Here is a 12,522-nt window from a genome sequence, read left to right as displayed (position 1 = left end):
GACCGTCACATCATCCGCGTACGCCATGACCCTCAGCTGATGACCTTCCCCACCTCCACCTTCCCCCACCTCCTGAAGAGTCCACGGGCATCCCGCACACCCTCCAACACCTTCCCCCACCTCCCCCCTTTCAAACCCCCCCCCCACCTCCCTGCTCCACCCTTCGCACAAATGGGTCAATGGCGTACGCATACAGCAACGGACTAAGTGGACACCCCTGCCTCACCCCTGCACCTACCCCAAACCTCTTCCCCCTCCACCCGTTACCAACAGAAAGCATTCTGCCTGGTTATACACTAACTTCAGCTGTTCTACCCATCCCTTTGGAAACCCTAATGCTCCAACACCCGCCACAAAACCCCCATTGAACCCTATCAAATGCCTTATCCTGATCTAAAGCTACCATTAATCTACCTGTGGGTCCTGCCCTACTATGCTCAAACCCTCCCTAACCCACGCCGCTGCCTCTAACACCCCCCTCCCCTTAACCCCACATGCTTGTGAGGCTGCTAACAATGTCCCCGACATCTGCCTCATCCTCTGGAACAACATCCTCGCAAAAATTTTCCGGTCCGTATTAAGTAATGCAATAGGCCACCAATTGGCTAGTTCTGACGCATCTTTCCCCTTGCTGAGCAACACAATGGCCGCCTCCTTCAGTGATTTTGGGAGGGATCCCTCCACTCGGGCCGCCTCCCACACCTTCAACAATATCGACCCAACTGCACCTTAAAGACCTTATAAACTCGGCCGGCAGCCCATCCGGCCCTGGCGAAGACTTTTTGTGGAGGGCCTCAATCGCCTCCTCCACTTCCCGCAAGGTCCATGGTTGTGACAGGTCTGGAGCTGGGGTCCCCAATTCCCGTATCCCAGGCGTACCCTGCACATACCGGTCCATCAAATCTCATCTACCCCTGGGTGGAAAAGAATGCCGAGAAATGATCCTCTATAACCGTAGGATCCCCTCCTTGGAGTCCTGAAGAGTCCCACGGGCATCCCGCACACTCTCCAACACCTTGTGCTCCCCTCGTTTCCCTACAACAAACAAAGGGTCCGGACTAATCAATTTACCAAAATCACGTTCATAGACCAAGGAGGAATAGCGGTTATACTGCACCTTTTTCCAAAAGGACTTGTAATTCCTGAATTTTCCCCCGCACTCCCCCCCTGAGAAATCAATTTATCCCTCTTCATCTTAACCGCCATGCCCAACTTCGTCCTTTCCCTCCCTTCCCATCTTGCCTGCCGCACAAAAAACTCCCGTGTGCGCTTCTTCACCACCTCCCACCACCCTCCCAGTGATGAAAAGGCTCCCTGCACCGTGACCTGGTCTTCCAAAAATCTCAGAAAATCCTCCCTCACCCTCCCACTGCCTAACCATCTCAAATTTAGCCTCCATAACCCCCTCCCTGGCCTCTGAGCTGCTGCCCCCCCACCTCTATGATAACCATAAGGTGGTCTGAAAAGTCTACTGCCTCTACTTTAGGTCCCTGAAAACAAACCCCTTTCCTCACCAAAAAAACGATCTATTCTACTTTTACATTGCCCTCTGAAAACGTAAACCCATCCTGCTCCCCAAAAAACTCCATATGTACATCACCAACCCTGCCTCACGCATTATCCCTGCCAATCGCACCCCATCGTATCTCACCTGCACCGACTTCCCCCCACTGTCCTTTCTCCGCAAAATTGTATTAAAGTCTCCTCCCCAAATTACCTGCCGTGATGTGCACAAATAGGGTCTGATTTTCCCGAACAAAAGCACCCTTCCCTCTTGCTCTGGGGGCCCATACATGTTTACCACCCGAAGTGCCCTACCCGCCCAAACCACATCCACTACCACCCTCTCCCCACCCCCAATTCCACCACCCATTGGATACAAACCTCATGCCTCTTAAACAAAATCCCAACCCCCCCCATATCTGTCCCCCGCCAACCCCCACACAGAAGGACCCCACCTCCAGGCCCGTTGCGCACAGCCTGACCTCCTCGAGGGATCGCAACAAATCCTCGATATCCCGCCAGGATTGAGGAAGATAATCTAGGGCTCCCAAATAGTAGGTATACATTGTATCTCCATTCGTCTCCCCACATAGTTGAGATGGTCTTTAATAGGATTTTCCAAAAGTTCACTATTTTGGGGCAGTTCCAAAACATATGCCCCAGGAGCACTCCTGGTGCCCCACATTTGGGGCATGCTCCATCAGCTGATACTCCTAGATAAAATGCCCTCCGTGGTGCTATAAAGAGGCGCATTACCATTTTATATTGTTGCTCCCAGAGGGCTGCCATTTTGCAGCTTCCTCGCAAAGATAATACATATGTGAGTCTGTAGCATTTTACTGGAAACTTCAATCCCCAGATCCAAACTCCAAGCTCGTACCAGTTGATTGTAGTCCGGTTCTTGTACCGTGTCTCTGATATGCCTATGGTGCATTTTCAGTGGAACTTTATTTTGTGAGTTCAGAGAGAAAGCGGAAGACAGTTCTTCTTGAACGCCTTCAGTTAAGTTCTCCCATGTTAGGGCGGAAATGTAATGTTTCAGTTGGAGGTAATAGTAGAAGTCCGATTGTGGGAGTGTGAAGGTGGTCTTAATTTGTTGAAATGGCTGGATATGGCCGTCGTCTGTCAGTATCTGCAGTAGATATTTCAAGCCTTTATTTTCCCAGCACTGGAAGGCACTATGCATCTCCCCCGGAGGGAAGTGTGGGTTGCCACGCAATGATAGAAAGGGGGTTGTCCGTGCGAAAAAGTGATGTAGCTTACAAATCCATCTCCATACCGCTTTTGCTGTCGGCAAGATATATGTATGGCTCAGTACCGGGGGCATCTGTCCACCTCCGTGTGTAGTAACAACTAAAATGCGTATCTGTCCATGAGCGCCAGTTCTATATCTGTTGCCGTGAATTCTGATGTTTTGCGATACCAATCTGTGATATGTCTCATACCACATGCAATTGTAAGGTATCTTATGCTCAAAAGTCCCAAGCCTTCCATACTCCACCGGAATCTGGAGACTTCAATTGACATTCGGGCCTTCCTCCCTTTCCAAAGGAACCATTGCAGTTGTTTATTCAGTTTTTTCTCATCCTCTGACCTGAGGAACAGTGGTAGTGTTTGGAAGATATAGAGCCACTTGGGCACAATCACCATATTATACAATGCAATCCGCCCCATCAATGTTAATGGGTATTCTTGCCACATTCGTAATAGTACCGTGTTTTATTTAATAGTGGATCCACATTATTGTTATATAGCTGTGTTAAATCCTGTGATAAGTAGGTACCTAAATATTTAAGTTTTTTTTCTTCCCACGTCAGAGAGAAATTACCTTTCTCTATGTCCCCTTCACTTGGATATACCCTCAATCCTACTGATTTCTGTATATTTAATGAAAAACCTGATAGCTTGCCATATTGTTCAATTACTTGCAGGATTTTCCCTAGTGCGGCCTGGGGGTTGGCTGTATCACTGTTAAGTCGTCTGCAAAGGCTAATGTTTGATCACCTCTCCGCCCACTGCTATCCCTGGGATCTCCCTCTCTGCTCTCAAGTTCGTAACAAGGGGTCTATAGATATCACAAACAGTAGGGGAGATAGGGGACACCCCTGCCTCGTGCCTCTCTTTATATTAAATACTGGTGTCTTAATGCCATTCACTAGAATGGAAGCTTCCGGATTTTTAAATAATGTTAGAATGGCTTGGTAGAACCACCCTTGGAACCCCATATATTTAAGTGTGGTGAATAGGTATGTCCAATCTACTTTATCGAATGCTTTTTCAGCATCCAAACTGTAGAGGCATGCTGGGATCTCTTTCTGTTGACTAGTTGCCATTGCCAGGAGTAATCGCCTAACATTCTTCACTGTTTGTCGATTCCTGACAAATCCCACTTGATCTTCTCCGATCACCCTTGGAAGTACTGCAGCTAACCTATTAGCTAGCAGTTTGGCCAGTATTTTTATGTCTACATTTAGTAGTGATATTGGTCTATATGACGCTGCTTGATCTTCGGGGCGTCCTGGCTTGGGGATAAGGGTGATTAGTGCTGTATTTGCATATTGTGGAAAGATGCCTTCTTTGACTACTCGTTCATATAGTCATGTATGGGACCCAGGGATGTGATTGGCAGTAATTTATAGAACTCCCTCGTAATCCATCTGGGCCAGGCGCTGAGCCTAGGGGTAAGGACTTGATGACCTGTTGAATCTCTTTCCCTTTTAGTGAGCTAGCTAGGTCTTTACTTTCTCGCTCCGAAAGTTTGGGGACCCCTACCTGTGTTAGATATTGCTCAATTTCTACTGGGTCTGGTTTGCTCGGGCTATCATACATGCGCTGGAAATACCTTCTAAAAATTTTTGCTATGTCTTCACTGTGATTACATAATTTCCCTTTTTCATCTCTAACTACTGTTATGGGTTTGCGCGTCCCCCCGGTCTTAACCAACCCTCATTATCATCGACCCTGCCTTATTTCCAAACCTTTGTAATTTAAAGTTTTGGTAGGCCATAGATCTGCACACCCGCTTGTGTATTAGGGAATTCAACGTCACTTGTATTGTATGTAGCTGTTCCTTAGTCGTCGGGTTTGGCCTCTGTATGTATCTAGCTTTCGCCTTCCGGAGCCTAGCTTCCAGCTGCAAGATTGCTAAGGAGTTTTTCTTGTTCCTAGCGTGAATGTACGCTATCACCTCTCCGCGTATCACAGCCTTAGCTGCTGACCAGAATAATGTCGGGTGTCCCATATGCTGTTTATTATTATGCACGTACTCCTCCCATTTCTGGCTTAAGAATTCCCAAAATTCTTTATTATGGTATAGGTATGATGGGAATCTTCAACCCCCTGCCCCTTGATAATATGTCTCCACCTCTATCCAGACTATGGAGTAGTCGGAGATCTCCTCTGGACCTATTTCTGCTGTAGCACCTTGGTAAATGTGGGTTTGGCTAATCAATATGTGGTCCAACCTAGAAAATGTACCATGAGCGCGCGATTGATGCGTGTAATCTCGCTCCCCCGGATGTAATGCACGCATGTGTCTACCAGGTTAAGTGAGCGCATAAAGAATGTCATAGCTTGTGATTTTGGTCCTCTGCGATGCACCACGTCTGGGGCTGAACAATCCCACTTCGGGTCAGAGATTAAATTAAAGTCTCCCATCACCATGAGATGGGCAGTTTTATAAGGCATACAAATATCTGCCAATTTAGCCAGAAATTTTGGATCGTATCTGTTTGGCCCATATAATCCTAATAGCAAGTAATCTCTATTTGTATCCACAATTTAACTAGTATATAGTTCCCTTGGGATCGGTTTGGATTAATTCTGATTTAACTGCCAAACCTTTACGGACCAATATAGCTACTCCTCCCTTGCGGGTCCCAGTTGTGGTAGAGAAAACTTCCCCTACCCATCGTGTTTTAATTTCAGGTGTTCCTCAGAGATAATCTGGTTTCTTGTATGCATGCAATATCAATTTTATGTCTCTTTAAGGCAGAAAGGATTTTGTTCTTTTCACCGGTGTTGTTATCCCTGCCACGTTCCACGTAGCAAATTTGAGTGTTTTAATCTGTTAAGGGAATTTTTGGAGCCTGTCTCAGCAATTACTTAATAAGTCTACTCCCCGGGGCGCCCAGCCTCACCCGTGAGTCTGCAAAGGGTCCATATTACTCCCTCCTTCCTTCTACGTTCCCACTGTAGTGTGATAGAAAACCATACCTGTGCATCTCTGCATGTACAAAAGTCTATTACTACTACTACTACTACTACTATTTAGCATTTCTATAGCGCTACAAGGCATACGCAGCGCTGCACAACATATCTCTTGATATTATATATTACCACTGGAGTCCCCCCCCCTCCCTTCCTTCCCTCTCCCCCGAACCCCCCTCCCTCCTATCTCCCTCCTGCCCAAACCCTTCCTCCGAACCAGAATTTCTAAGATCATGTGATGTTGAGCCCCCCCCCCCCCCTCCTCCTGGATACACATTTACATTTTACAGTCCAAAATTCTACCTTTCTAGGCCCATTTCCTCTCTCCCCTGATTTCCATTCAACAACATTGTCCAGCAGTCTTCCTTATATTTAGTTCAACAGTCTACGGATACCTGTTCTGGACTGCAATTATACAGTTAGTTTTTCCATATATATCATAGAAGTTACCGCTCTGCAACGGTGTTCGGTCCTGTCCTGCCTTGTTTTCAAGCTGGTTCCATTGCAGTAATAAACGCCCTGGCTGTCTGTGGAGTTTTAAATAAGTTGCCACTTCTCTTGAAGGAATATTTTAAGGGTAGCTGGTATACCAAGGCAAATTTCTTTTTGTTTCCCGCTAATGTTTACACAGGGGGTGAAATTCCTTTCTTTTTCTTGAAGGCTGTAGGAATAATCCTGAAAAATCTTTAATCGGATGTCCATTAGAGAACAGCGTGTCTCTCTTCATTTCGTGTACCCTTCAGTATTTCAACTTTATGTGTAAAGTTATGGATCTTTATAATGACCACCCTGGGCCTCTGGTTTTGCTCGAGCCTGCGTCCTATGCGATGTGCCCGCTCTAAGCACAGTTTTTTCTTGTGCTATCGGAAAGCGCCATCTCCAAGGTCAGCCATCTTTCCAAAGCTGTTTGTAACAGGTGCTCTGGCACCGACTCCGGATTCCTACAATTCGAAGATTATCTCGTCTCGATAGATTTTCTAGCTCATCGAGCTGTTGTGCTTGTATTTGCACCTGTTTCTGCAATTCCTCCAATTGCGTAGATTTGCCAGCTCCCTTGTCTTCAATCTCTGAGAACTCTTTTTTCTAATTCGCCAGTGCGTCTCGTTGTATCCTCTAATCGTGTTTCCATCGTGGTAAGTTGATCCAAGAGATGTTTTAATTGGGGTTCCAAAGCGTCCTTTACTGCTGCTGTTATCTGGAGCAGTTGTTGTGGAGTGAAAGCAGGCGGTTCTGACGTCGGTGTAGGGCCCGCTGCCATTTTCAATTCTCCAGCTTTTGTCCTTATCCCCCTCTTTCTTACGCTTTTTGCGGCATCCCCACTTCCAACTTATAACAAAGGGGTCCATATAACTGCGCCTCCTTTCTTCTGTGATTTTCTCCCGATTTAGTTTCCTATTTCCAATGTTTTGTGTCCCGAGGGCAGGGAGGGCTCGAGAGAGGAGCTACTCAGCGTCTGCTCCTTTCAGCTCATCACATGATCCCCTGAACAAGGTTTTATGATGTGGACGTTTTGTTTTTTGGTCCATTTTTGAAAAAACAAAATGTCCAAATGCAAAACGCACAAAATCAAAGGAACCAGCATTTTTAGTAGACTGGTCTCCCAGACATCCCAAGAAATCAATAGGACAGCCTAGGGGGCATTGCAATGGACTTGATTAAATGCTGCCAGGTACACATCTCATTATTGCTCCATTATCCTGTCTGCTGAGCCCCCCCCAAAACCCACTACCCTGTAATAAAAAGGATTTTAGAGATTGCTTTTCAACTCTATCTGCCTTCACCAACAAGTGCACTTGGGGTCTGCATTTTTGATTAGAAGTATTTCTGTTTTAAAATGATTGTTTAACTTTGATTGTGTGAAAATAAATTGGAATGTAGAAGATAAGACACAGCTCTAATTAATATGGTATATGAAGGGGGAGGTGGAGCTTGTTTCGAGTTCAGACTGACCACCTGGACTGGGAAACATGTAACCACATTCCCACAGTATGGCTTGTTTACCAAAACAGAGAAATTCTCAAGCATTCTGTAATTTTCCTTTGCTCTGAATATGAGTTCTAAGCCTAGTGAAATGGGGAGCTCATCTGTGAGTAACGTACGAACTGCGCAGAGAACCATATTTCATGGTCAAAGAAACTCCTGGCTTTCACTGTGAACAGGGCCTCCCCAGCTGATGATAAGAGCCTGGATGATGTAAGGACCAATGATGATTGTTTTATTGCTTCTTTTCCTGGTCTAGGAATGCTTAGCATTGCTTAGATGTAGAGACCAGTGATGGAATGATTGTTTATAGACAGGTATTGTTTCTTTTTAGTTATATAGCTAATCATTGTGTGTATATAGCTTAATCATTGTACATATCTTAATCATTGTAGATTTTAGAACCTCTAATAAAAGTCTCATTTACCTAATACGAATCCAAAAGAATCCACAGTAATTACTGAGTAGTCTGTGTTAGTGAAGCAGGCTGTAAATCCATAGCAGTACATACACCCAACTGTACACCACTATAGTGAATTTCCTGGAAGAAAATGAGTTGCAAGATCCGAGACAACATGGTTTACCAAAGAGAAATCGTGCCAAACGAATCTCATTGAATTCTTTGATTGGGTGACCGGAGAATTGAACCGTGGACATGCTATAGACGTAATCTACTTAGATTTCAGCAAGGCTTTTGACACAGTTCCCCACAGGAGGCTCTTAAATAAACTGGATGGGCTGAAGATAGGACCCAAAGTGGTGAACTGGATTAGGAACTGGTTGGTAGACAGGCGCCAGAGGGTGGTGGTGAATGGAGTTTGCTCGGAGGAGGGAAAGGTGAGTAGTGGAATGCCTCAGGGATCAGTGCTGGGGCCGATTCTGTTCAATATATTTGTGAGTGACATTGCCGAAGGGTTAGAAGGTAAAGTTTGCCTATTTGCGGATGATACTAAGATTTGTAACACAGTGGACATCCCGGAGGGATTGGAAAACATGAAAAAGGATCTGAAAAAGCTAGAAGAATGGTCTAAGGTTTGGCAATTAAAATTCAATGCGAAGAAATGCAAAGTGATGCACTTAGGGAGTAGAAATCCAAGAGAGGCATATGTGTTAGGCGGTGAGAGTCTGCTAGGTACGGATGGGGAGAGGGATCTTGGGGTGATAGTATCTGAGGATCTGGAGGCGATGAAACAGTGTGACAAGGCGGTGGCCGTAGCTAGGAGGTTACTAGGCTGTATAGAGAGAGGTGTGCAGCAGAAGAAAAGAGGTGTTGATGCCCCTGTACAAGTCATTGGTGAGGTCCCACCTGGAGTATTGTGTTCAGTTTTGGAGGCCGTATCTTGCTAAGGATGTAAAAAGAATTGAAGCGGTGCAAAGAAAAGCTACGAGGATGGTATGGGATTTGCGTTCCAAGACGTATGAGGAGAGACTTGCGGACCTGAACATGTATACCCTGGAGGAAAAGAGGCACATGGGTGATATGATACAGACGTTCAAATATTTGAAAGGTATTAATCTGCAAACAAACCTTTTCTGGAGTTGGGAAGGTGGTAGAACGAGAGGGCATGAAATGAGATTGAAGGGGGGCAGACTCAAGAAGAATGTCAGGAAGTATTTTTTCACGGAGAGGGTGGTGGATGCTTGGAATGCCCTCCCGCGGGAGGTAGTGGAGATGAAAACGGTAACGGAATTCAAACATGCATGGGATAAACATGGAGGAATCCTGTGCAGAAGGAAGGGATCCTCAGGAGCTTAGCCTAGAATGGGTGGCAGAGCTGGTGGTTGGGAGGCGGGGCTAGTGCTGGGCAGACTTATACGGTCTGTGCCGGGGCTGGTGGTTGGGCGGCGGGGATAGTGCTGGGCAGACTTATACGGTCTGTGCCAGAGCCGGTGGTGGGAGGCAGGGATAGTGCTGGGCAGACTTATACAGTCTGTGCCAGATCTGGTGGTGGGGGGCGGGACTGGTAGTTGGGAGGCGAGAATAGTGCGGGGCAGACTTATACAGTCTGTGCCAGAGCTGGTGGTGGGAGGCGGGGTTGGTGGTTGGGAGGCGGGGATAGGGCTGGCCAGACTTATATGGTCTGTGCCCTGAAGAGGACAGTACAAATAAAAAAGTAGCACATATGAATTTATCTTCTTGGGCAGACTGGATGGACCGTGCAGGTCTTTTTCTGCCGTCATCTACTATGTTACCATGTTACTATCATAGCCCTTATGGGTGAAGGGGGCACATATATGTGGGTACAGTGGGTTTCTGGTGAGTTTTGGAGGGCTCGCAGTTTCCTCCACAAGTGTAACAGGTAGGGGGAGGTATAGGCCTGGGTCCACCTGACTGCAGTGCACTGCACCCACCACTAGACTACTCCAGGGACCTGCATGCTGTTCTAATGGACCTGAGTATAACATCTGAGGCTGGCATAGAGGCTGGCAAGTAATGTCTTAAATCACATTTTTGGAGGAGTGGGAGGGGGTTATTGACCACTGGGGAAGTAAGGAGAGGTCATCCCTCCAGTGGCCATCTGGTCATTTAGGGCACCTTTTTGTGCCTTATTTGTTATAAAAACAGGTCCAGGTCAATACGTCTTAGTCCTGGACGGTTTTGTTTTGTTCCATTATGACTGAAAACGCCCAAGGGTTAGGAACGCCCAGAACCTACCCTTAACACGCACCTGAAACGCCCCCTTGTGAATTGAACTTACTTCTGACGGACTTCATAGAAAAACTTCTAAAATTTGTTTTTGTGAGAAAAACGTCCAAATGCAGATTTATACCACTTTTGGACGTTTTTACATTTTTCTCTTTTGAAAATGAGCTTCATAGTCACTTATTGCAAATTGATCCATTGTATCGTTTCCTGTATATAATCAATATTCATCTTTATCTAAGTTTATCTTTTTCTAAGTTTATCCTGAAGCTAAGCACAACAAATATCATCTGCTCATTTATTAGATGTGAAGGGGCATTTTCGATAAGACATCTAAATCAGATTTTAGACGTTTGGCTGAAAATGTCCAAAAATCAAGTCTTGAACAAGCGATTTTTGAACCAGAAAAGTGTCTATGTTTTTGTCTCAAAAAATGGCTATTTCCTAAATATTTTGTAGATATTTTGTGCTCAGTGTGTTTTACTTTTGTGACCATTTTCAAAAACAAAAAAAGTCCAAGGGAAAAATGCACAAAAACAGGCCATTCGAATGTCTGGGGAGCCAGCATTCTTAGTAGTCTGGCCACACAGACATCGCAGCAGAGCACCCTAGGAGACACTGCAGTGGATTTCACATAAAAGGTTCCAGGTACACATTTCACCATTACCCCTTTATATCGAAGGGGGAGCCCTCCAAAATCTACCAAAAACCATCTGTACCCGGTCCCAACTGTATACCACAACAATAGCAGGTGTCACCTATATGTGGGTACAGTAGGTTTTTGAGGGCTCACACTTTCCACCACAAGTGTAACAATTACAGTGGGATATTGGTCTGTGTCCCCTTCTCTACAGTACACTGCACTGACCACTAGGCTACTCCAAGGACCTGCTTGCTGCTCTAATAGGACAGGCCATAACATCTGAAGCTGTCATAGAGGCTGGTATGTACTGTTTCTTTCACATCTTTGGGGGGTGGGAGGGGGTCAGTGACCACTGGGGGAGTAAGGGGGGAGTCATGCCTTAATCCTACCAGTGGTCATCTGGCCATTTAGGGAACCTTTTTGTGACTTAGTCGTGATTGAAACAGGTCTAGATCAAAACGTCTAACTTTTAGCCCTGGACATTTTTGCTTTGTTCCATTATGGCAGAAAAATGTTGAAGTTTTGGGAACACCCAAATCCCACCCCCAACACACCCTTGACATGCACCCTTGTGATTTGGATGGACTGTAGATGAACTGCATAGAAAAACATCTTTAAAATGGGTTTAGAAAATAGGAATTTGTACGTGTTGGACAAAAAATGTCCATCTGCCGCTTTGTGCTGCTGTTTGACACTTTTTGAATGTTTTTCTGTTTGAAAATGAGCCTCTAAATCAGTATTGTATGAAAAAAGCAAACGTTGATATTCAACATGATTCAATTGGGTCTGATATTCAAAGTCACTTAAAGGAGAGTGCCGCTGAATATCAGTAAAGACTGTTGTGGCACTTTTCAGTTAGAACAGGGGTAGTCAGGGGGCAGAGCAAATGTGGAGCTGGGAGCTATCCAGGCCTCACCAATATCCAGTGCCAGTGTCAGATATCTATCCAAGGAAGTTAGGCCAGACAAATGGGCCCTTTTATTAAGCTGCATAGGCGCCTATGCGCGCCCAATACACATCAGTTTGGAGTTACCACCCGGCTACCATGAGGCCCAGGCGGTAATTTCATTTTTTATGCACGTCCACTACATAAGCCAGAAAATAATTTTTATTTTCCTGCGCGTGGCAGAAACTGGGCGGTAATCGTCATTCTAGGTGCATAGACGATTACCGCATGGTTACCGCATGAGACCTTACCGCTAAGTCAATGGCTGGCGGTAAGGTCTGAGACCCAAAATGGATGCGCGCCAATTTTTATATTGCCGCACGTCCATTTTCAGAAAAAAATTTTAAAAGGCCTTTTTTACAGGCGCACTGAAATATGGATCTGCGCGCGCCCAAAACACGCACCTACACTAGCACAGCCCATTTTTCTGCGCACCTTAGTAAAAGGACCCCCTAAGGCACCTAACTTGCCTGGAGAGCTATCCAGTTACCAGTGCTGATTATTGGTGGTATCTGGATAACTTCTGGTGGTCATTGATGTACTGTATTTCCCATCACAAATCTGTTCACAGTGGTCAGCATTTAGGTGCCTCTGAAT

General features: G+C 45.7%; 1 protein-coding gene across 1 annotated transcript in view; it reads right to left on the bottom strand.

Moving 5' to 3' along the window:
• Positions 1–946: 946 nt before the first annotated feature.
• Positions 947–12,522, bottom strand: part of LOC115462047 (sialic acid synthase-like) — a 76,636-nt gene continuing 65,060 nt past the window's right edge. The window contains exon 4 of the mRNA XM_030192095.1: positions 947–1,035. Coding sequence (XP_030047955.1) covers positions 947–1,035 — 89 coding nt within the window. The remainder of the gene's footprint in view (positions 1,036–12,522) is intronic.

Source organism: Microcaecilia unicolor, chromosome 2 (genome assembly GCF_901765095.1).
Source record: "Microcaecilia unicolor chromosome 2, aMicUni1.1, whole genome shotgun sequence".
NCBI lineage: Eukaryota > Metazoa > Chordata > Amphibia > Gymnophiona > Siphonopidae > Microcaecilia > Microcaecilia unicolor.
The sequence above is the reverse complement of the archived record's forward strand: the minus strand, read 5'-3'. Positions and strand labels throughout refer to the sequence as shown.